The sequence below is a fragment of the Paramormyrops kingsleyae genome, chromosome 18 (genome assembly GCF_048594095.1).
Source record: "Paramormyrops kingsleyae isolate MSU_618 chromosome 18, PKINGS_0.4, whole genome shotgun sequence".
NCBI classification, from domain to species: Eukaryota; Metazoa; Chordata; class Actinopteri; order Osteoglossiformes; family Mormyridae; genus Paramormyrops; species Paramormyrops kingsleyae.
This window is the reverse complement of record NC_132814.1, coordinates 21,233,185-21,258,537: the sequence shown is the minus strand read 5'-3', so window position 1 is coordinate 21,258,537 and position 25,353 is coordinate 21,233,185. Positions and strand designations below refer to the sequence as shown.

The 25,353-nt window shown below is 44.2% G+C and overlaps 1 protein-coding gene across 2 annotated transcripts in view; it reads right to left on the bottom strand.

Annotated features, from left to right (window-relative positions):
* The window catches only part of LOC111837148 (metabotropic glutamate receptor 4-like), a 222,035-nt gene that overhangs the window by 54,922 nt on the left and 141,760 nt on the right, over nt 1-25,353 (bottom strand). For both annotated transcript variants that reach the window (XM_023798995.2, XM_023798994.2), the window contains exon 7: nt 17,071-17,271. In XM_023798995.2, coding sequence (XP_023654763.2) covers nt 17,071-17,271 — 201 coding nt within the window. The remainder of the gene's footprint in view (nt 1-17,070; nt 17,272-25,353) is intronic.

Here is a 25,353-nt window from a genome sequence, read left to right as displayed (position 1 = left end):
GTCTGGATATGCCATAGTTTTTCTAACCCTAACCCTAGGTTTAGTTTGCTAACCCTAATTTGGGGCCTTAGGGTGAATCAACAGGTAGTTGGAAAGTAGGCAATATGCTACTAAAGCATGCTGAATTTTGTTTTCTCGTCCGTGTGGGGAGCAGAACTGTCATAAAAACACATGTTGATGTCTAGATATGCCATAGTTTTTCTAACCCTAACCCTAGGTTTAGTTTGCTAACCCTAATTTGGGGCCTTAGGGTGAATCAACAGGTAGTTGGAAAGTAGGCAATATGCTACTAAAGCATGCTGAATTTTGTTTTCTCGTCCGTGTGGGGAGCAGAACTGTCATAAAAACACATGTTGATGTCTGGATATGCCATAGTTTTTCTAACCGTATCCCTAGGTTTAGTTTGCTAACCCTAATTTGGGGCCTTAGGGTGAATCAACAGGTAGTTGGAAAGTAGGCAATATTGCTACTAAAGCATGCTGAATTTTGTTTTCTCATCCGTGTGGGGAGCAGAACTGTCATAAAAACACATGTTGATGTCTGGATATGCCATAGTTTTTCTAACCCTAACCCTAGGTTTAGTTTGCTAACCCTAATTTGGGGCCTTAGGGTGAATCAACAGGTAGTTGGAAAGTAGGCAATATGCTACTAAAGCATGCTGAATTTTGTTTTCTCGTCCGTGTGGGGAGCAGAACTGTCATAAAAACACATGTTGATGTCTGGATATGCCATAGTTTTTCTAACCGTATCCCTAGGTTTAGTTTGCTAACCCTAATTTGGGGCCTTAGGGTGAATCAACAGGTAGTTGGAAAGTAGGCAATATTGCTACTAAAGCATGCTGAATTTTGTTTTCTCATCCGTGTGGGGAGCAGAACTGTCATAAAAACACATGTTGATGTCTGGATATGCCATAGTTTTTCTAACCCTAACCCTAGGTTTAGTTTGCTAACCCTAATTTGGGGCCTTAGGGTGAATCAACAGGTAGTTGGAAAGTAGGCAATATGCTACTAAAGCATGCTGAATTTTGTTTTCTCGTCCGTGTGGGGACCAGAACTGTCATAAAAACACATGTTGATGTCTAGATATGCCATAGTTTTTCTAACCCTAACCCTAGGTTTAGTTTGCTAACCCTAATTTGGGGCCTTAGGGTGAATCAACAGGTAGTTGGAAAGTAGGCAATATGCTACTAAAGCATGCTGAATTTTGTTTTCTCGTCCGTGTGGGGAGCAGAACTGTCATAAAAACACATGTTGATGTCTGGATATGCCATAGTTTTTCTAACCGTATCCCTAGGTTTAGTTTGCTAACCCTAATTTGGGGCCTTAGGGTGAATCAACAGGTAGTTGGAAAGTAGGCAATATGCTACTAAAGCATGCTGAATTTTGTTTTCTCGTCCGTGTGGGGAGCAGAACTGTCATAAAAACACATGTTGATGTCTAGATATGCCATAGTTTTTCTAACCCTAACCCTAGGTTTAGTTTGCTAACCCTAATTTGGGGCCTTAGGGTGAATCAACAGGTAGTTGGAAAGTAGGCAATATGATACTAAAGCATGCTGAATTTTGTTTTCTCGTCCGTGTGGGGACCAGAACTGTCATAAAAACACATGTTGATGTCTAGATATGCCATAGTTTTTCTAACCCTAACCCTAGGTTTAGTTTGCTAACCCTAATTTGGGGCCTTAGGGTGAATCAACAGGTAGTTGGAAAGTAGGCAATATGCTACTAAAGCATGCTGAATTTTGTTTTCTCGTCCGTGTGGGGACCAGAACTGTAATAAAAACACATGTTGATGTCTAGATATGCCATAGTTTTTCTAACCCTAACCCTAGGTTTAGTTTGCTAACCCTAATTTGGGGCCTTAGGGTGAATCAACAGGTAGTTGGAAAGTAGGCAATATGCTACTAAAGCATGCTGAATTTTGTTTTCTCGTCCGTGTGGGGACCAGAACTGTCATAAAAACACATGTTGATGTCTAGATATGCCATAGTTTTTCTAACCCTAACCCTAGGTTTAGTTTGCTAACCCTAATTTGGGGCCTTAGGGTGAATCAACAGGTAGTTGGAAAGTAGGCAATATGCTACTAAAGCATGCTGAATTTTGTTTTCTCGTCCGTGTGGGGACCAGAACTGTCATAAAAACACATGTTGATGTCTGGATATGCCATAGTTTTTCTAACCCTAACCCTAGGTTTAGTTTGCTAACCCTAATTTGGGGCCTTAGGGTGAATCAACAGGTAGTTGGAAAGTAGGCAATATGCTACTAAAGCATGCTGAATTTTGTTTTCTTGTCCGTGTGGGGACCAGAACTGTCATAAAAACACATGTTGATGTCTAGATATGCCATAGTTTTTCTAACCCTAACCCTAGGTTTAGTTTGCTAACCCTAATTTGGGGCCTTAGGGTGAATCAACAGGTAGTTGGAAAGTAGGCAATATGCTACTAAAGCATGCTGAATTTTGTTTTCTCGTCCGTGTGGGGAGCAGAACTGTCATAAAAACACATGTTGATGTCTGGATATGCCATAGTTTTTCTAACCGTATCCCTAGGTTTAGTTTGCTAACCCTAATTTGGGGCCTTAGGGTGAATCAACAGGTAGTTGGAAAGTAGGCAATATTGCTACTAAAGCATGCTGAATTTTGTTTTCTCATCCGTGTGGGGAGCAGAACTGTCATAAAAACACATGTTGATGTCTGGATATGCCATAGTTTTTCTAACCCTAACCCTAGGTTTAGTTTGCTAACCCTAATTTGGGGCCTTAGGGTGAATCAACAGGTAGTTGGAAAGTAGGCAATATGCTACTAAAGCATGCTGAATTTTGTTTTCTCGTCCGTGTGGGGAGCAGAACTGTCATAAAAACACATGTTGATGTCTGGATATGCCATAGTTTTTCTAACCGTATCCCTAGGTTTAGTTTGCTAACCCTAATTTGGGGCCTTAGGGTGAATCAACAGGTAGTTGGAAAGTAGGCAATATGCTACTAAAGCATGCTGAATTTTGTTTTCTCGTCCGTGTGGGGAGCAGAACTGTCATAAAAACACATGTTGATGTCTGGATATGCCATAGTTTTTCTAACCCTAACCCTAGGTTTAGTTTGCTAACCCTAATTTGGGGCCTTAGGGTGAATCAACAGGTAGTTGGAAAGTAGGCAATATGCTACTAAAGCATGCTGAATTTTGTTTTCTCGTCCGTGTGGGGAGCAGAACTGTCATAAAAACACATGTTGATGTCTAGATATGCCATAGTTTTTCTAACCCTAACCCTAGGTTTAGTTTGCTAACCCTAATTTGGGGCCTTAGGGTGAATCAACAGGTAGTTGGAAAGTAGGCAATATGCTACTAAAGCATGCTGAATTTTGTTTTCTCGTCCGTGTGGGGAGCAGAACTGTCATAAAAACACATGTTGATGTCTGGATATGCCATAGTTTTTCTAACCGTATCCCTAGGTTTAGTTTGCTAACCCTAATTTGGGGCCTTAGGGTGAATCAACAGGTAGTTGGAAAGTAGGCAATATTGCTACTAAAGCATGCTGAATTTTGTTTTCTCATCCGTGTGGGGAGCAGAACTGTCATAAAAACACATGTTGATGTCTGGATATGCCATAGTTTTTCTAACCCTAACCCTAGGTTTAGTTTGCTAACCCTAATTTGGGGCCTTAGGGTGAATCAACAGGTAGTTGGAAAGTAGGCAATATGCTACTAAAGCATGCTGAATTTTGTTTTCTCGTCCGTGTGGGGAGCAGAACTGTCATAAAAACACATGTTGATGTCTGGATATGCCATAGTTTTTCTAACCGTATCCCTAGGTTTAGTTTGCTAACCCTAATTTGGGGCCTTAGGGTGAATCAACAGGTAGTTGGAAAGTAGGCAATATTGCTACTAAAGCATGCTGAATTTTGTTTTCTCATCCGTGTGGGGAGCAGAACTGTCATAAAAACACATGTTGATGTCTGGATATGCCATAGTTTTTCTAACCCTAACCCTAGGTTTAGTTTGCTAACCCTAATTTGGGGCCTTAGGGTGAATCAACAGGTAGTTGGAAAGTAGGCAATATGCTACTAAAGCATGCTGAATTTTGTTTTCTCGTCCGTGTGGGGACCAGAACTGTCATAAAAACACATGTTGATGTCTAGATATGCCATAGTTTTTCTAACCCTAACCCTAGGTTTAGTTTGCTAACCCTAATTTGGGGCCTTAGGGTGAATCAACAGGTAGTTGGAAAGTAGGCAATATGCTACTAAAGCATGCTGAATTTTGTTTTCTCGTCCGTGTGGGGAGCAGAACTGTCATAAAAACACATGTTGATGTCTGGATATGCCATAGTTTTTCTAACCGTATCCCTAGGTTTAGTTTGCTAACCCTAATTTGGGGCCTTAGGGTGAATCAACAGGTAGTTGGAAAGTAGGCAATATGCTACTAAAGCATGCTGAATTTTGTTTTCTCGTCCGTGTGGGGAGCAGAACTGTCATAAAAACACATGTTGATGTCTAGATATGCCATAGTTTTTCTAACCCTAACCCTAGGTTTAGTTTGCTAACCCTAATTTGGGGCCTTAGGGTGAATCAACAGGTAGTTGGAAAGTAGGCAATATGATACTAAAGCATGCTGAATTTTGTTTTCTCGTCCGTGTGGGGACCAGAACTGTCATAAAAACACATGTTGATGTCTAGATATGCCATAGTTTTTCTAACCCTAACCCTAGGTTTAGTTTGCTAACCCTAATTTGGGGCCTTAGGGTGAATCAACAGGTAGTTGGAAAGTAGGCAATATGCTACTAAAGCATGCTGAATTTTGTTTTCTCGTCCGTGTGGGGACCAGAACTGTCATAAAAACACATGTTGATGTCTAGATATGCCATAGTTTTTCTAACCCTAACCCTAGGTTTAGTTTGCTAACCCTAATTTGGGGCCTTAGGGTGAATCAACAGGTAGTTGGAAAGTAGGCAATATGCTACTAAAGCATGCTGAATTTTGTTTTCTCGTCCGTGTGGGGACCAGAACTGTCATAAAAACACATGTTGATGTCTAGATATGCCATAGTTTTTCTAACCCTAACCCTAGGTTTAGTTTGCTAACCCTAATTTGGGGCCTTAGGGTGAATCAACAGGTAGTTGGAAAGTAGGCAATATGCTACTAAAGCATGCTGAATTTTGTTTTCTCGTCCGTGTGGGGACCAGAACTGTCATAAAAACACATGTTGATGTCTGGATATGCCATAGTTTTTCTAACCCTAACCCTAGGTTTAGTTTGCTAACCCTAATTTGGGGCCTTAGGGTGAATCAACAGGTAGTTGGAAAGTAGGCAATATGCTACTAAAGCATGCTGAATTTTGTTTTCTTGTCCGTGTGGGGACCAGAACTGTCATAAAAACACATGTTGATGTCTAGATATGCCATAGTTTTTCTAACCCTAACCCTAGGTTTAGTTTGCTAACCCTAATTTGGGGCCTTAGGGTGAATCAACAGGTAGTTGGAAAGTAGGCAATATGCTACTAAAGCATGCTGAATTTTGTTTTCTCGTCCGTGTGGGGAGCAGAACTGTCATAAAAACACATGTTGATGTCTGGATATGCCATAGTTTTTCTAACCGTATCCCTAGGTTTAGTTTGCTAACCCTAATTTGGGGCCTTAGGGTGAATCAACAGGTAGTTGGAAAGTAGGCAATATTGCTACTAAAGCATGCTGAATTTTGTTTTCTCATCCGTGTGGGGAGCAGAACTGTCATAAAAACACATGTTGATGTCTGGATATGCCATAGTTTTTCTAACCCTAACCCTAGGTTTAGTTTGCTAACCCTAATTTGGGGCCTTAGGGTGAATCAACAGGTAGTTGGAAAGTAGGCAATATGCTACTAAAGCATGCTGAATTTTGTTTTCTCGTCCGTGTGGGGAGCAGAACTGTCATAAAAACACATGTTGATGTCTGGATATGCCATAGTTTTTCTAACCGTATCCCTAGGTTTAGTTTGCTAACCCTAATTTGGGGCCTTAGGGTGAATCAACAGGTAGTTGGAAAGTAGGCAATATGCTACTAAAGCATGCTGAATTTTGTTTTCTCGTCCGTGTGGGGAGCAGAACTGTCATAAAAACACATGTTGATGTCTGGATATGCCATAGTTTTTCTAACCCTAACCCTAGGTTTAGTTTGCTAACCCTAATTTGGGGCCTTAGGGTGAATCAAGAGGTAGTTGGGAAGTAGGCAATATGCTACTAAAGCATGCTGAATTTTGTTTTCTCATCCGTGTGGGGAGCAGAACTGTCATAAAAACACATGTTGATGTCTGGATATGCCATAGTTTTTCTAACCCTAACCCTAGGTTTAGTTTGCTAACCCTAATTTGGGGCCTTAGGGTGAATCAACAGGTAGTTGGAAAGTAGGCAATATGCTACTAAAGCATGCTGAATTTTGTTTTCTCGTCCGTGTGGGGAGCAGAACTGTCATAAAAAAACATGTTGATGTCTAGATATGCCATAGTTTTTCTAACCCTAACCCTAGGTTTAGTTTGCTAACCCTAATTTGGGGCCTTAGGGTGAATCAACAGGTAGTTGGAAAGTAGGCAATATGCTACTAAAGCATGCTGAATTTTGTTTTCTCGTCCGTGTGGGGAGCAGAACTGTCATAAAAACACATGTTGATGTCTGGATATGCCATAGTTTTTCTAACCCTAACCCTAGGTTTAGTTTGCTAACCCTAATTTGGGGCCTTAGGGTGAATCAACAGGTAGTTGGAAAGTAGGCAATATTGCTACTAAAGCATGCTGAATTTTGTTTTCTCGTCCGTGTGGGGAGCAGAACTGTCATAAAAACACATGTTGATGTCTAGATATGCCATAGTTTTTCTAACCCTAACCCTAGGTTTAGTTTGCTAACCCTAATTTGGGGCCTTAGGGTGAATCAACAGGTAGTTGGAAAGTAGGCAATATGCTACTAAAGCATGCTGAATTTTGTTTTCTCGTCCGTGTGGGGAGCAGAACTGTCATAAAAACACATGTTGATGTCTAGATATGCCATAGTTTTTCTAACCCTAACCCTAGGTTTAGTTTGCTAACCCTAATTTGGGGCCTTAGGGTGAATCAACAGGTAGTTGGAAAGTAGGCAATATGCTACTAAAGCATGCTGAATTTTGTTTTCTCATCCGTGTGGGGAGCAGAACTGTCATAAAAACACATGTTGATGTCTGGATATGCCATAGTTTTTCTAACCCTAACCCTAGGTTTAGTTTGCTAACCCTAATTTGGGGCCTTAGGGTGAATCAACAGGTAGTTGGAAAGTAGGCAATATGCTACTAAAGCATGCTGAATTTTGTTTTCTCGTCCGTGTGGGGAGCAGAACTGTCATAAAAACACATGTTGATGTCTAGATATGCCATAGTTTTTCTAACCCTAACCCTAGGTTTAGTTTGCTAACCCTAATTTGGGGCCTTAGGGTGAATCAACAGGTAGTTGGAAAGTAGGCAATATGATACTAAAGCATGCTGAATTTTGTTTTCTCGTCCGTGTGGGGACCAGAACTGTCATAAAAACACATGTTGATGTCTAGATATGCCATAGTTTTTCTAACCCTAACCCTAGGTTTAGTTTGCTAACCCTAATTTGGGGCCTTAGGGTGAATCAACAGGTAGTTGGAAAGTAGGCAATATGCTACTAAAGCATGCTGAATTTTGTTTTCTCGTCCGTGTGGGGACCAGAACTGTCATAAAAACACATGTTGATGTCTAGATATGCCATAGTTTTTCTAACCCTAACCCTAGGTTTAGTTTGCTAACCCTAATTTGGGGCCTTAGGGTGAATCAACAGGTAGTTGGAAAGTAGGCAATATGCTACTAAAGCATGCTGAATTTTGTTTTCTCGTCCGTGTGGGGACCAGAACTGTCATAAAAACACATGTTGATGTCTAGATATGCCATAGTTTTTCTAACCCTAACCCTAGGTTTAGTTTGCTAACCCTAATTTGGGGCCTTAGGGTGAATCAACAGGTAGTTGGAAAGTAGGCAATATGCTACTAAAGCATGCTGAATTTTGTTTTCTCGTCCGTGTGGGGAGCAGAACTGTCATAAAAACACATGTTGATGTCTGGATATGCCATAGTTTTTCTAACCCTAACCCTAGGTTTAGTTTGCTAACCCTAATTTGGGGCCTTAGGGTGAATCAACAGGTAGTTGGAAAGTAGGCAATATGCTACTAAAGCATGCTGAATTTTGTTTTCTCGTCCGTGTGGGGAGCAGAACTGTCATAAAAACACATGTTGATGTCTAGATATGCCATAGTTTTTCTAACCCTAACCCTAGGTTTAGTTTGCTAACCCTAATTTGGGGCCTTAGGGTGAATCAACAGGTAGTTGGAAAGTAGGCAATATGCTACTAAAGCATGCTGAATTTTGTTTTCTCGTCCGTGTGGGGACCAGAACTGTCATAAAAACACATGTTGATGTCTAGATATGCCATAGTTTTTCTAACCCTAACCCTAGGTTTAGTTTGCTAACCCTAATTTGGGGCCTTAGGGTGAATCAACAGGTAGTTGGAAAGTAGGCAATATGCTACTAAAGCATGCTGAATTTTGTTTTCTCGTCCGTGTGGGGAGCAGAACTGTCATAAAAACACATGTTGATGTCTGGATATGCCATAGTTTTTCTAACCGTATCCCTAGGTTTAGTTTGCTAACCCTAATTTGGGGCCTTAGGGTGAATCAACAGGTAGTTGGAAAGTAGGCAATATGCTACTAAAGCATGCTGAATTTTGTTTTCTCATCCGTGTGGGGAGCAGAACTGTCATAAAAACACATGTTGATGTCTGGATATGCCATAGTTTTTCTAACCCTAACCCTAGGTTTAGTTTGCTAACCCTAATTTGGGGCCTTAGGGTGAATCAACAGGTAGTTGGAAAGTAGGCAATATGCTACTAAAGCATGCTGAATTTTGTTTTCTCGTCCGTGTGGGGACCAGAACTGTCATAAAAACACATGTTGATGTCTAGATATGCCATAGTTTTTCTAACCCTAACCCTAGGTTTAGTTTGCTAACCCTAATTTGGGGCCTTAGGGTGAATCAACAGGTAGTTGGAAAGTAGGCAATATGCTACTAAAGCATGCTGAATTTTGTTTTCTCGTCCGTGTGGGGAGCAGAACTGTCATAAAAACACATGTTGATGTCTGGATATGCCATAGTTTTTCTAACCCTAACCCTAGGTTTAGTTTGCTAACCCTAATTTGGGGCCTTAGGGTGAATCAACAGGTAGTTGGAAAGTAGGCAATATGCTACTAAAGCATGCTGAATTTTGTTTTCTCGTCCGTGTGGGGAGCAGAACTGTCATAAAAACACATGTTGATGTCTAGATATGCCATAGTTTTTCTAACCCTAACCCTAGGTTTAGTTTGCTAACCCTAATTTGGGGCCTTAGGGTGAATCAACAGGTAGTTGGAAAGTAGGCAATATGCTACTAAAGCATGCTGAATTTTGTTTTCTCGTCCGTGTGGGGAGCAGAACTGTCATAAAAACACATGTTGATGTCTGGATATGCCATAGTTTTTCTAACCGTATCCCTAGGTTTAGTTTGCTAACCCTAATTTGGGGCCTTAGGGTGAATCAACAGGTAGTTGGAAAGTAGGCAATATTGCTACTAAAGCATGCTGAATTTTGTTTTCTCATCCGTGTGGGGAGCAGAACTGTCATAAAAACACATGTTGATGTCTGGATATGCCATAGTTTTTCTAACCCTAACCCTAGGTTTAGTTTGCTAACCCTAATTTGGGGCCTTAGGGTGAATCAACAGGTAGTTGGAAAGTAGGCAATATGCTACTAAAGCATGCTGAATTTTGTTTTCTCGTCCGTGTGGGGAGCAGAACTGTCATAAAAACACATGTTGATGTCTGGATATGCCATAGTTTTTCTAACCGTATCCCTAGGTTTAGTTTGCTAACCCTAATTTGGGGCCTTAGGGTGAATCAACAGGTAGTTGGAAAGTAGGCAATATTGCTACTAAAGCATGCTGAATTTTGTTTTCTCATCCGTGTGGGGAGCAGAACTGTCATAAAAACACATGTTGATGTCTGGATATGCCATAGTTTTTCTAACCCTAACCCTAGGTTTAGTTTGCTAACCCTAATTTGGGGCCTTAGGGTGAATCAACAGGTAGTTGGAAAGTAGGCAATATGCTACTAAAGCATGCTGAATTTTGTTTTCTCGTCCGTGTGGGGACCAGAACTGTCATAAAAACACATGTTGATGTCTAGATATGCCATAGTTTTTCTAACCCTAACCCTAGGTTTAGTTTGCTAACCCTAATTTGGGGCCTTAGGGTGAATCAACAGGTAGTTGGAAAGTAGGCAATATGCTACTAAAGCATGCTGAATTTTGTTTTCTCGTCCGTGTGGGGAGCAGAACTGTCATAAAAACACATGTTGATGTCTGGATATGCCATAGTTTTTCTAACCGTATCCCTAGGTTTAGTTTGCTAACCCTAATTTGGGGCCTTAGGGTGAATCAACAGGTAGTTGGAAAGTAGGCAATATGCTACTAAAGCATGCTGAATTTTGTTTTCTCATCCGTGTGGGGAGCAGAACTGTCATAAAAACACATGTTGATGTCTGGATATGCCATAGTTTTTCTAACCCTAACCCTAGGTTTAGTTTGCTAACCCTAATTTGGGGCCTTAGGGTGAATCAACAGGTAGTTGGAAAGTAGGCAATATGCTACTAAAGCATGCTGAATTTTGTTTTCTCGTCCGTGTGGGGACCAGAACTGTCATAAAAACACATGTTGATGTCTAGATATGCCATAGTTTTTCTAACCCTAACCCTAGGTTTAGTTTGCTAACCCTAATTTGGGGCCTTAGGGTGAATCAACAGGTAGTTGGAAAGTAGGCAATATGCTACTAAAGCATGCTGAATTTTGTTTTCTCGTCCGTGTGGGGAGCAGAACTGTCATAAAAACACATGTTGATGTCTGGATATGCCATAGTTTTTCTAACCCTAACCCTAGGTTTAGTTTGCTAACCCTAATTTGGGGCCTTAGGGTGAATCAACAGGTAGTTGGAAAGTAGGCAATATGCTACTAAAGCATGCTGAATTTTGTTTTCTCGTCCGTGTGGGGAGCAGAACTGTCATAAAAACACATGTTGATGTCTAGATATGCCATAGTTTTTCTAACCCTAACCCTAGGTTTAGTTTGCTAACCCTAATTTGGGGCCTTAGGGTGAATCAACAGGTAGTTGGAAAGTAGGCAATATGCTACTAAAGCATGCTGAATTTTGTTTTCTCGTCCGTGTGGGGAGCAGAACTGTCATAAAAACACATGTTGATGTCTGGATATGCCATAGTTTTTCTAACCGTATCCCTAGGTTTAGTTTGCTAACCCTAATTTGGGGCCTTAGGGTGAATCAACAGGTAGTTGGAAAGTAGGCAATATTGCTACTAAAGCATGCTGAATTTTGTTTTCTCATCCGTGTGGGGAGCAGAACTGTCATAAAAACACATGTTGATGTCTGGATATGCCATAGTTTTTCTAACCCTAACCCTAGGTTTAGTTTGCTAACCCTAATTTGGGGCCTTAGGGTGAATCAACAGGTAGTTGGAAAGTAGGCAATATGCTACTAAAGCATGCTGAATTTTGTTTTCTCGTCCGTGTGGGGAGCAGAACTGTCATAAAAACACATGTTGATGTCTGGATATGCCATAGTTTTTCTAACCGTATCCCTAGGTTTAGTTTGCTAACCCTAATTTGGGGCCTTAGGGTGAATCAACAGGTAGTTGGAAAGTAGGCAATATTGCTACTAAAGCATGCTGAATTTTGTTTTCTCATCCGTGTGGGGAGCAGAACTGTCATAAAAACACATGTTGATGTCTGGATATGCCATAGTTTTTCTAACCCTAACCCTAGGTTTAGTTTGCTAACCCTAATTTGGGGCCTTAGGGTGAATCAACAGGTAGTTGGAAAGTAGGCAATATGCTACTAAAGCATGCTGAATTTTGTTTTCTCGCCCGTGTGGGGACCAGAACTGTCATAAAAACACATGTTGATGTCTAGATATGCCATAGTTTTTCTAACCCTAACCCTAGGTTTAGTTTGCTAACCCTAATTTGGGGCCTTAGGGTGAATCAACAGGTAGTTGGAAAGTAGGCAATATGCTACTAAAGCATGCTGAATTTTGTTTTCTCATCCGTGTGGGGAGCAGAACTGTCATAAAAACACATGTTGATGTCTGGATATGCCATAGTTTTTCTAACCCTAACCCTAGGTTTAGTTTGCTAACCCTAATTTGGGGCCTTAGGGTGAATCAACAGGTACTGTACCCAAAGAAAATCCTTTCTTGAAATACACTCAGAAGAAGCAGTGAAGTATGTTGGTGTCTGGATCAGCAGGTGATAAGAAGGTTGCCGGTTTGAAGCCTTTGGGAAGCAGATTGATGTCACAGTTGGGCCCCTAAGCAAGGCCCTTACCCCCCCAGTGTCAGGGGTGCTGCATACTGGCTAACCCTGTGCTATGTCCCTCAAGCTTGGCCTCCCCCGTACATGTATCTGTATGTCTCATGGAGAGTAATACAGGGTAGATGAAAAGAGAATTTCCCTACTGGGAAAGTATCACCATTCCGTATTACAGTTATCCTCAGCACAAAGCTTCTGCAATCCTCATACTGCAAAGACTTCTTAAGGACATCTTTCAGAAGGGTGATCCAGCTGTGACTCGGACAGGCATCCTGCAGCGTTGGGGGGGTGAAGCGCTTCCTGGGAGGATGAAGGCATCTCAGAGAAGATGAAGGCTTCTGAGAACAATGCAGCCCCTCCTCACCGCGCAGGAGGATGCCCGTGCTCTGTAAGCGTTTACTCTGCCATCTGTGCCGACGCTCGTGGTTCGGTGAACACGAACGGCTAAGCAGTGAAACGGCATGTAAGTAGACGTTGAACGTTCAGGAGTCGCCATGTGGAGATCTGTGCCTCGTGTGGCAGATTGGCTTCTCGCTCTGAGTGCTCGAGTCACATGATTGTCCGGGACGTGAGGAAGGAAGTAGCAGGTGGTGCAGTGGAATATTTTTCTTGAAATTCCTGAATAAATGGGTCAGAACATGCCTGGTGCATTTCAGTTACATTTCAGACTGTAAGTGATTAATCCATATTTAAGCAAAGACAGTCTATTCAGGAAATCCACATACATCTTTTCATACAGTATACAGCTTGAACACAGTACCAATATTTGCTTAAAACTTTCCTCATGTGATTCTGTGAAAGTTTGACAGGTTCAGGTTAGGCCCAATGCCCTTGCCCCACCCCCACCCCCCCACCCCCGACATAAAATGTGTGCTTTTAATGCCGTAATAACTGGACAGCCGGTTGCTGTTCACTTTTACGGGTGCAGGAGGGATCCGCACCCGCAGTGGGCCTCACCAAGGCCTTGTCAGGAAATGGACAAACATCTAAATAACGAGCTTTTGTGTGATTGACTGATGGGCTCTGAGTTTTCAGTTAAAGGTATTAATTTTGTACACAGTATGAGAGGGAATTTGAAATCACAGGAAACAGCATCTGCCCTCTTCCTGTATTTTTAATGGTACTGGGACACGCTACAGTGTTTCCGTTATGCTTCGTAAGCAGAAAAGCACGGCTCCTACACATCGGCTTCCTGCAGAGGGCTCCGTACCGAGCTGGAGAAACTCCTCCCAAATCTTGGGAAATTACAGCAGTAATAGCTCTGGTATCTGAGAGTACGCAGACAGGTAAACAGCACTCCGGCTCACCGTGATGATACTCTGGGCGTTTAGATGATCCCAGTCCCAATCACTGCCTGCTGTATCTTTTTAAAGGACATACTGCATCACAATGTGTCACCATCCAACCCCCGGCAGGGTGACTGGGTGGGCCAATGGCAATCTCCCTGTGTTTTGTTGGTTTCCATGGTCCAAAGGCAATCAGAATAGACTAACTGGTGTCTCTGAATAGCCTGAGATGTGTGACTGTCTGTGTGCCTTATAATTAAGCAGGATCTCATCCAGAGTTCACCCCAGCCTTGTGCCCTGTTCCACATGGGATAGGCACCAGGCCTCCCTTTAATCCTGACCAGGATAAGCGCCTGGAAGATGGATGGATGGATGGATGGATGGATTGATCTAGCTCATCATCACAGACACTTTTCTGAATGTAGGAAACCAAAGCTACACTGACATGGGTCCATGTTAATCATTTATTTAATACTGTAAGCGTGTGTTCTTGCCCTTGAACTCACCACCGTAGTGCAGGTACACTGCATCACACTGTGCATTAATGAAGATCTCCACCTCGACTGACGCAGCAACTCAACCATGGCTGACTACCGTTTTATACAGTGCCAGGATGCATATTTAACAGCAAGTTCTACCTCTATGTATCCTGAACGAGCAATTTGCTATAGAAAAACACACTGATGGGTAAACAAAGACTTTATTTATTTATTTTCTACATTCAAGTGCTCTCCTCTCTTCCTCTGATCTTTTGTTTTGTATTTTTTCCATATGCAGAGCAAGCAGTTCACCAATCAATCCTGCAGGCATCAGATGCCATGCTGTGTTTTTAACCATGTATTTGTGCCATGAGAGTAACATTTACATCCTCACCCCATGACCTGTCCTTCCGGTTTAATTTCTCTCAAGCCTAACACCCGAACCCTAAAGCTAACACCTTAACTCTAACCGTAAGCATATATCAGAGATTTGAAGCATGCCAACGCGTTGTGAAGATCACTACCTAAAGAACATTATCACAAAAAAAATGAAGGACTCCTACAGTAAGACAATTTTCTTGAAATTTCTCTGCTTTTCCTTTAATAATTTTATCTTTCATTTGGATCCAGATGAAGCCTCTGTTACATAGTAGGCACGCACTCCCTCTCGCCTCTTTGAAATCAGCGGCGGTCTCGCGGTCGGTGAAGGTTGGCCCACTCAACATCCATCCAGTGGCTCTGCTTAGCCCCGCCCCCCTATTGTTAGCGCTTAATCGGCCTGTGGGGAGCGTTACGCATCGTGGGATGACCCCTGCGGTCCCACTCTCTGATTACTCAGACATCCCCCCCCCACCTCCTAGGTGCTCTTAAGCAGAACTTCATTATTCTGCCTCCCCAGGAGAGAGATGCCTCGGTCCCGGAGCAGAGACGGAACATCCCGCGATCCTCGGTGCTCGGCGGAGGTTGATATAGCGCACCTCCAAACGCCGGGTCGTTTTTACGACCTTGACAGTGTCGCTTCTGTAAAGTAAACATCAGTGCGGCCCGGTGGTACCCATGGCTACAGCAGTTTGATTAAGCAGGGTAAATGTTTGATAGCGTAGCCTGACCCCGCTGAACGGAGTGCCGGAAACGAGAGGGAATCACACCAGGATGGTGCTATAGCACTCGCACGGGCTAAGCCATGCTTTTTATAGTACTGTGCTGCTAAAATTTAGCAGGCGCTAGTGATTCGACACACAAACAACGCTACTTTCACTTTAAGAGCTTGCTTACTTATTAATAACACGATACCTACAAAGGCTGGATGAACCATTGATCATGCTGGATTGGGCATGTGGTTGGTCAGCTGGTAAAGTGGATCCAAACTTAGCTAAAGTCCAACATGAGTTGAAGTCTGTTTCCATAAACACGTTCATTATTTAACAGTCACCTAAGAGACCGGTGAATGAAAATGGGCCAACGTCACCCCTCTACTGGCACCTCAGTTAACCTGACACTCCGATTAACCTGGAAAGGGATTCTAGCAGGAAGATTGCAGACCTCAGACCCAGATGGTGGTAAAATTAATTCATATGCGCCTGTAATACCCATGGATTTTGGGAGGGACCCAGCTGCATAGAATTTGATAATGTGATTTTCCAGCCATTTACCTTCTTTTCACGCGTCTATGTGGCTTAGTATGTTAGGGCACTGTGCCTGTGATCAGAGAGTCACCAGCTCAAATCCCAGGGTCAACAGAGTGAATCACCACTGTGCCCCTGAGCAAGACCCTTAACCCCTTAGTTGCCCCAGGGACTGGCTGAATCCAGCCTTCTCTTGAAAAAATGTACCTCACTTTGAATAAATGTATCTGATAAATAAACGGAATACAAACAAATAAGGACTTGGGGTGGGTAAAAGCCAGATGGGAGCAGAGCCCTCTATTGGCCAAAAATAGCACTGCAGCCTTTTTCTTGTTGATGCGTCTTGGTGGGAGTGAGACTCCGTGATGAATTAATAGGTGTTTGGGGAAAGTGGGGCAGCACTGTCCCAGATCTGCCTGAGCCCCAGTGCCACCCCCCCCCCCCCCCCCCAAAGCCACAGCACCGCTTCTGGCTGCACTGACCACCTCCCCTTTACCATTATGCTACATCGACCCAATATCCCCAGCACCATAACCAACGGCTCAGTGGAACAACCACCACCCCACCCCCAACTGGCAGCCAGCCAATCGCCACCAGCCATAGACCCTGACCCCGCCTCTGCTTACAATATCACAGGGAAAAAAAGCAAACTCTACACATGTTTATCTGCGTGACCCAAAAGAAGCTGCTCTGAAAAGTCGAATCTGGACCGTGAATCAGAACACATAATAATAACTTCTGCATATTAATATTCTTTCAGAATTTGTACCAACTGCATCAACTGCATGTTAACTGCAACTGCAAACACCAAAGAGAGAGAGAGAACGTTCCCTTCTAACGCCAACATGCAGGGCTTGTTCTTCCCTGTTGTTTTTGGGTTTTCGGCCTGACAGTTCAGTCCATAATCCTCTGTTCTCCTGCTGTGCTCAATCCAATTTCATGCCTTTACCTTCTTTGTTCAGCAAAATGTTACGAGCGTCTTCCTTGGGGACTTGTGGATATTCATGTGAATATATACATTAAACTGCACCAAACCTCCACATGAGCACTGATATAAATTTTATCTGTTGATAGCTTTAAAGTGAATGCACAGACTTTTCTGCTTCAGGGAGAAGGTCTAATATTTATTGTATTTTATCTTTTAATTCTCGCTTCTTTCAGGAAATGGCTTTTTAAACCTGTGTGTTTAAAGCTCCTTGTTTAATACGCTGTACCATGTTCCGCACACGCGTTCTGTGGATCTCGACATCCGGCTCTGATCGTGTCACTCACCCGAGAAGCTGACGTTGCGGATGTACTTGAGCAGCACGCTGCCGTTGATGGGGTCCATCTTGGGGCAGAGACCCACGCGGCCCGGGCACAGCTCCCGGTGCATGCTGTGTAGGGCGTGTGCCATGGAGTAGACGGCGTCGATGACGAACTGCACCTTCCCCTCCTGCTCGTACGGCGAGTCCTTGCCGATCCGTTCATGGTCTGCAGTGGGGAGAGGATGTTTCTACCATTACATTCACATTTTATTTGTTGCATGGTGCGGTGCCGCAGCGGACAGCAGTGTCGCTCTACACTTCTGGGATCAGGGTTCAAGTTTCTGCTCCATGTGCGTGGAGTTTGCATGTTCTGCACGGTGTTGTGAGGTTACTCCAGTTTCCCCCCACAGTCCAAAAACAGGCCAAGAGTAATCGGAGTTATCTAATTACCTGTAGGTGTGAGTGTGCCCTGCAGTGGGCGCCCCATCCTGCCACTTTGCCCCCCCCCCCCCCCCCCCGTGACCCTGAATAGGACAGACGCTTTAATCCAAAACAAGATGTTTGTGAGAAAGCAGGGTCACACAGTCTCTGGAGCAATTAGTGGGTTAAGGGCCTTGTCTCAGGGGCCCAACGGTGACATCACTCAGTCAGCCGTGGAACCTGAGACTGTCTGATAATGGGTACAGCGCCCAGCACACTGAGCCACACAGCACCACCTAGAAACATCAGAAAGCTTGTATCTCTCTACCTCAAAGGTGCTCCCCATTATCTACAGCAAAGCATGCGAGGCAGAGCCTGAGCCAAGGTCTGCTTCCTCCATAATTCCTTGCTCTGCGGCGATAGGAGCACTCAGGCTGTCAGCGGCTTTATGGGCCGTGGAGTGGGCCGGAAGGAGACAGCTTTGTCTGCGGACGTGGCTCGGGGGGCGGGGGGGTGTCGACGGCCCCCTTTGACAGCTCAAGGTTATTTACACGCCGGGTGCGAGCGGGGAGGGCCCTTCAGGGCCGTGATTGGAGGGGGCACAAAATCAGGCATACGGAAACCGCCGCCCGCCGCATATCGCTCCATTGTCCGAGCCGTTTATGAATGAAGTGTTTTCTTTTTCTTCCTCTGAGGATTTGAATTGCCAATTAAGCGTTTTTTGATTAAATGTCCTTCAAAGAGGCAAATTGAATTCTTTCGAAGGTGCTTTTGAAATCCCTGTTCTGCCTCCATTGGCATCCTGACTGGCGGATGTCATGACTGGTCACCACAACCCGGGCACTTTCTCGGGGGGGGCGGGTCCATTTTCTGATATCCTGAGCGAATCTCAGTGCACGTTAAACCCTGTCTGACATAATGTGTTACTGTTAGCTGTGTAGACACTGTAAAGGTCTTAAAGTTTAACCAAAAACATGGAAGTAAAATACCTAGTTTTAACCATCTAGATTGCTTATTTTTCTCTAGAATATTTTTTCTTATCTATACAACTTCTAACATAAGAACATAAGAACATAAGAACTATACAATAATATATTCTTACTTCTTACTTATTTTTATTTGTCTAGATTATTAGTTTTTATCTCTCTAGAGTACTTTTCATTTATCCATCAAGATTACTTTTTATTTCTGATGTTTATCTCTCTACATTACTTGCTTCCTGGGTTTCTTCTTGCTTCTGATCTTCATCGAACACCTCTCATATACTTATGGATTGGTATCCATGAATCTTTCCTAAATACCTTCCAGTCCAGGGTGACAGTGACCCTGGAGCTTAACCAGAAAATAGGGCACAGTGCAGGGGACAACCTAGGTTGGACGTCAGTCCATCAGAGGACACAGGGCAGGGGACACCCTGGGTGGGAAGTCACAGGGCCAGAGGACGTCCATGCAAGTACAAGGAGAGCATGCAAACCCTCGACACATCAGCAATCAAAAGTGTGGAGCCACGGAGTGACTCACTTAGTTTGGGCTGCTCATGAATCAGTGTTCAACAGAGTAGTTACTGCTTACATGTAGTAATTACTGAGTACTGATTACTCAGTAATTACTCATTACATGTTCTTGCTTCCACATTTATTCATGTATGTAGTCTGGCTTTTAAGTAATTTAACGGCGTGTTGATATGTACTTTTGTCTGTGTTATTTATGAATTGCCATATGGCATTAATTCATTCATTCATTTTGTATTGTGTAAAGCACTTTGATCAAAAACTGGTTGCTTTTAAACTGTGATATAAATAAACTGACTTGACCTGAGTAAAATCAGGGGGTGCGTCAGACTCCCGGCTGCACTGAACAGGCAGAGCAGCATTACGGGTGTAAAACTGAGCCTGAAGAAGCCCCCCCCCAGCCTTCCTATGCGGTAATGTGATTAGTTATGACAGGCGTACATTACTGCTGACGGAGGCTGTGTTAATTCTTTTAAAGCACATTAATTCCCAGGTTGACTTTCAATTACGTATTTGCTAAGTTTCAATTAAGCCAGTTAGAGCGTATTTTGTAGGACAGCCCCTCTGCAGACAGTGATAGCCCTGGATCTCAGCTCTTTGTGTGTGTGTGTGTGGGGGGGGGGGGGGTATAAGGACAGCTTGCAGAATAAAGGCCACAGAGGCACCAGCTGGGGGAAACTCCTGTCCTGAGTGACGCAGAATCGATCGCGGACCCGGCTTCCCTGTAAATCGACATCAACGCTGCCATCGAGTGAGGAGAGGAGGCCGCAGACACTCAGAAAGAGAGCGCATGTTTCCGAAAAGACCAGACTGCTTGAAATGGATATTGGCACAAATAGCCATTTAGCTGAAGTCCAGTAGCAGCGTGGTGTTCCAGCAGACAGCCGGATCTCACGCACTTCACATTACGCTTTGACCCGGCCAATCTCGCGGACCAGGAGGCCTGCCCTCGGCATTAATCTGCATTAGTCCCGTGGCCCAGCTGTCAGCTGATTCTGGTGTGCTGGGCTTTACCACGGCCCTTATCAGCCTGCATCCAGCCATGCTAAGGACTGATACGTTAATTACAAAAAACAAACAAACCCATAAAGGCCCGTTAGAAACACCCACCTGCTAGGTAATAACTGTAAGCGTCAAATTATTCCCACATGACTTTTTTAGTTTATAGCCATCCAGTATTCAGCAATCCATGAAATCCATCTAAAAGATATATTAGCTGTTCTGTTTCACCTGAGATACTGGATTGACAAAAGAAGCATTCAATGGGGCTATTTAGACTGTCCAGAATAATTCTTTTCACACACCATGAGCTGCCTCCTCAGATGGCTTGAAGTACAAGTTTGTCTTCCATGTAATGACCAAACCAAAAACCAGGTCCAAACTCAGATGATGGGTGAAGAACAGGTGTTTCAGCCTAAATGGTTTGCACCCGATTTTTGTTTATAACTATTCAGAAGCATGTGACCTACACGGCTTGGTAAAGTCATTGCTGCCAGTAGCTTCTTCCACATTGTGTGGGACCGACACTCTGGTGACGAATCATCAGGGTGAAACAGCCTAATCTGGATACAAGCTTCACAAGCGAACTGCAATGCTGATTTTACACATAATGCATAATTTATATACTTACACATATATTTCAAAAAAGTAAATAAGAGCTAAATAAATTTGCCTTTTTTCCAGAAATTATCAGGGTCAATGCTTGTCCATCCCTGTCCTTGTGTTCAGTCCCCGTTTGGCCAGCAGGTGTTGCTAGCCATGCTGTTCCCTCCTCTGTCTTGTAGCCCTTTAGCCATATTGTGTTCCTAGTCTGCTGTGTAGCTTATCAGGTTGGGTACATAGATAAGTAGTTGTACATTCTGGCCATGGGTTCAAGGCTAACCAAAGGACAGCCTTCTTTCGTAAATATTTTGGTTTTGATTTTTGAGTTTTGTTTCTTTATATCCCTGATTTAGGTTATCCTGTTCATGTCTTGTTTTATTGTGATTGCATGTTCTTTGGTTCTTAGTTATTCCTAAGCTTTAGCTTAGTGCTGTTAGCTTTAAGTGTTTCATAGTGTTCAGTATTTGTTGGAGTTCCCTTGCTCTGTGCTAGTTAAGAATAATCCACTCCACCTGTTTCTTGTTAACCTGTGTTCCTGTTGATTGGTCATTTTGCTTACGAGTCACACCTGTCCCTTGTTTGCCCTGATACCCTTTGTGTATTTATGTGCCTGCTCTCACATTGTTAGTCAGTCATTGAGTTAAGTTTCAGTATGACGGTGCTGTGTGCTTATGTTACTGTCTGTTCTATGCTGCCTGTTTGCTTAGATCTGTTCCCTTTGTGGCTTGGTTCACTCAGTTGGTCTGTATTTGGTTCTGTTTTTCCCCTGTTTACTACTGACCTCTCATGGTCCTTTTCTTTTAGTTCCCCCCCAGTGTGTTTTCTTTAAAAAATAAGCCCTTGTTGTCTCGGAGCCGCTAAGTGGCTTGTCACCTTTTTCCCACTTGCACCATCCCATGCCGTGACAGAAATTAGTTCCTCTGCACGAATGTTCTAAAAGCACATTGTAGCTTATGTAGAACATTCTAGAGGATGGTGTATACAGTATATGATGACCAGGAGGTGACATTGATTTGACAGCACTTGATAATATTATGAAAGTGATGCATAGCGAATATAAATTTTATAAATTTTACAATGTCCTGGGTATGACGTTAAACTGAACCCGGCCCTGCAGTCCTCCACCTTGCAGGGAAAAATTTTGGGGGTTGGTGGCAGGATTGGCACTTCAGCTACCACAAAACAACTCACAGCAGCTTGAAATAAACAGGTATGATATCCTTCTGCCCCCCGCGGGAGTAGCTCTGCTGCATCCACCCACAGGAAGGCTGCATGTGCCATGAAGGAGATGGGGTAAGCCTTCGGGAGTCTCATTCCCGGACATGTCAAAACCGTCAAAGAGCTACTAGGGTCAGGCCTGTTGGGGATGGGGGCTGGTGTGGTGCTGAGGCCTCGCCTGCTGCATGGTGACACGTGGGTCCCAGTTTGAGGCAGCCCATCTGGGTAGGCGCGTGGAACGTCTTGTCTCTCCGGCATGATGACCCATCTTCCTCAGTGGATGATGGGTGCCCATGAGTTGACACTCCTCTGGTCATGGGTGACTTCAATGCGACCGCTGGCACTGACAGGACTGACCCTGAGGATTGTGTCAGTCCCCATGGGTCTGGAGACCAGGGTGAGAGTGGTTCCATGTTCCTTGACTTTGTGAAAGGTCAGGGGCTACAGGTTGCTGGATCCTGGTTCCAACGCCCAGAGCTGCATCGTTGGACTTTATACTCCAAAACTGGTGGTTCAGTGAAGAACTACCAAATCTTTGTTGGTAGACGCTGGAGGTTCCTACAGAACGGCAGGGTCAACAGAAGTGCCCAGCTTGTGAATTCTGACCACAGACTTGTTGTTGCTACTCTGAAGATTCAACTTAGATACAGTAAGCTACCACCTACTAGGAGAATGAGGATGGACTTGGCCAGACTCCAAGATCAAGCTGTTTCTCATGAGTTTGCACACAGTTTTTGTGAGGAACTTGCAGACTTGGGTGTGGGAGACCTTCCATGGTAAGACCCTGAAGGATGCTGAACATTGTGTTGGTGTTGCCAATGTTCCCAGAAGGAGGTGTTTCGTCTCGCAGGGCACCCTGGATATAATCAAGAGGAGTCGCAGCGCACAACTTGGTGACAAATCCAGTCTGTACCGGGAACTGAGGAGGATGGCTGTAAGGGCTCTGAGGGCTGATAAAGAGCCGTTTATTAGGCGAATCTATGAGCAGGTGACACACCATCTGTGGTCTAGTGACCCCCGTCCTGTTTACAGAGGAAGTGAAGCAGTATGTACATCTGAATCTGTTCCTCAGAGACTTGCAGTCAGGGTGGGTGATTGAATGGTCTTTACGGATTACACTGCAATTGTGACCCACTGGGCCAGCTACTTTGAGCAGTTGTTTAAAGCTGACCCTCCAGCTAGGACGTTGGACTTCTCTGGGTCCACGGTTCTCTGATATTCCAATCAGCTGTGAACAACCCAATCTCACTGAGATTGCAGGGGTGGTGAAGGTCACAGGGATCCGGGGTGAACTTCTTCAGGCTGGCGGTAAGGCTGTCCTCTTGGCAATGCAGGCAATCCTTGCTTCCATTTGGGAGTCATCTCAACTGACTGGAAAACGGGACTTGTAGTCCCTATTTGGAAAGGGAAGGGTAATATCCTGAATTGTGGCAAATACAGGGGGATAACACTGCTTTCAGTGTTGGGTAAGGTCCTTGCTAGGGTCATCCTTAATAGGATCTGTGATCACTTGCTCGCCTGTCAGCAACTGGAGCAGTCTGGTTTTACGCCTAAGACATCTACCATGGACTTTATCCTGGCACTAAGGGTTCACATCAAGCGCAAGCGCGAGTATCAATAGAGATTCTTTGCAACCTTTGTCGATTTTCCTTGTCCTGTGGCAACGATTGAGTTGCCCTGTTGGACATCCTGAGACTTCGTGGAATCCCCCCGAAGTTGCCGGACATCATGGCCGGCTTGTACACTGGTACTGTGAGTATTGCACAGAGTGGAAGCAGTTTGCCATGGGTGTGTTCTTGCTCCTATTCTATTCGATGCTTGCATAGACTGGGTCATGGGGTCCAGCAGCTGTGGGGCGTCCATTGGTAAAAGAAATATTTACTGATCTTGACTTTGCCGAAGATGCTGTGATCTTACCAGAGTCAATGGAGGCTCTGATCGGGGCTCTTGAGAGACTGAGCGAGGAGTCTGAGTGTCTGGGATTGTGGGTGTCCTGGATAAAGACCACGATCCAGGCATTTAATGACTTCTTAGGCACAGCTATCAGTAGTGTGCACATGTCTGTCTGTGTGGGGAATGAGATTCACTTACCTCGGCAGTGACATTCATGTCTCTGGTGACTCTTTCTATGAAGTCAGCAGATGATTAGGAGAGCATGGGAGGTCATGAGGTCGCTGGATAGGGGTGTGTGGCTCCCGATATCTTTGCTATCCGGTGAGCTGAGACGAAGACTGGACTGCTTCGGTACTATGTCTCTTCAGAGAATCCTTGGGTACCGCTGGTTTTGACTTTGTTTGACACATTGCCTGCATTGTAAGGTAGCGTCAGTTATGGCATTGCAGCCACGTGATGCGATTCCTTGAGAGTGATCTGGCTCGCAGGATCCTCATTGCTGAGGACCCAAGTTGCTGGACCAGGCTGAGGGGACGCCCACATAACACCGGGCTGCGGCAGATGGACGGCCATTTCCGGAGTGTGGGACTGGACCGTGTGTCTCCCTGGGTCGTCGCCAGCTGGAATCCCGAGGAGTTTCGCCATGTGGTGGGTGAGGCGACGCGCTGATGATCCCCGACCCGACCTGACCAGTCTCTTAAATTATATGGGCTGCAATGCTAAAAGTAAAACTCTGCCCAGGCTATAAAGAGCTTTATTTGTTTATACTTAATGAGTGATCATTGAGCATCTCTGCCATCACCGACAGTGGCAGGATGCCTTTTGGCCCCGTAAACTGGGAGAAAAATACTCGAGAAAACACTAAAAACTTTAAAACTGAATTTTAAGACGTTTACAACATGATGAAAATCTCATAAAAAAAAACTTAAAACCACACACTTTTGCCGCCAAGATATGAAATCATACGACCTATGATATTTAATGTTCAAAACTCTGTACAACTTTTCCAAGTTGTTCAAAGGTAAAAGCCATCCTCATCCTTCCATCCGTCCATCCATTTAAACCTGCTCATCCAGGGTCACAGGGAACTAAGGCTTGACTCCTGCCCCACCTCTCCCCACCCTTCGTGATCCCAAAGGACCTCCACAGTCAAGGGGATCTTCAGGAGACGGAAAATCAAGATGGCCGCTGCCCCAGGTGGGTTTCGCCTGGGCACTGTGACACTACAATGTGTTTGAGAAAGACCGACAGGTGAAAAGCATCATTCATGAGAAGCTCACACAGAGCAAAAACAGGTTACCATTTCTGGAGTCTGCAGATTAGGGTGAGAACAAAGTAAATATAGCCGATGTGAGCTGTCGTGTAAGCAGAAGCCTCCAGAATAGCCATCCTGTCAGAGCCGCACACTGTGTGAACTGAAAGTGTGTCGCCTGATTGATTCCCCAGATTGTCAGTGGGATTTACAAAAGAGAAGGTAATATGCTGACATTCATGGAATGGGAGTCCCAATATTATATGGCATCAGACTGATAGGGAATGAAGAAATGATGGTGTGGTGCCTTGGGGGGCAGCGATGTGGCCTCACACCTCCAGAGCTGGGGGTTCGATTCCTGTGAGGTCTCAATGTCCTCCTCATGTCATGCTGTTTTTCCTCCCATTATCAA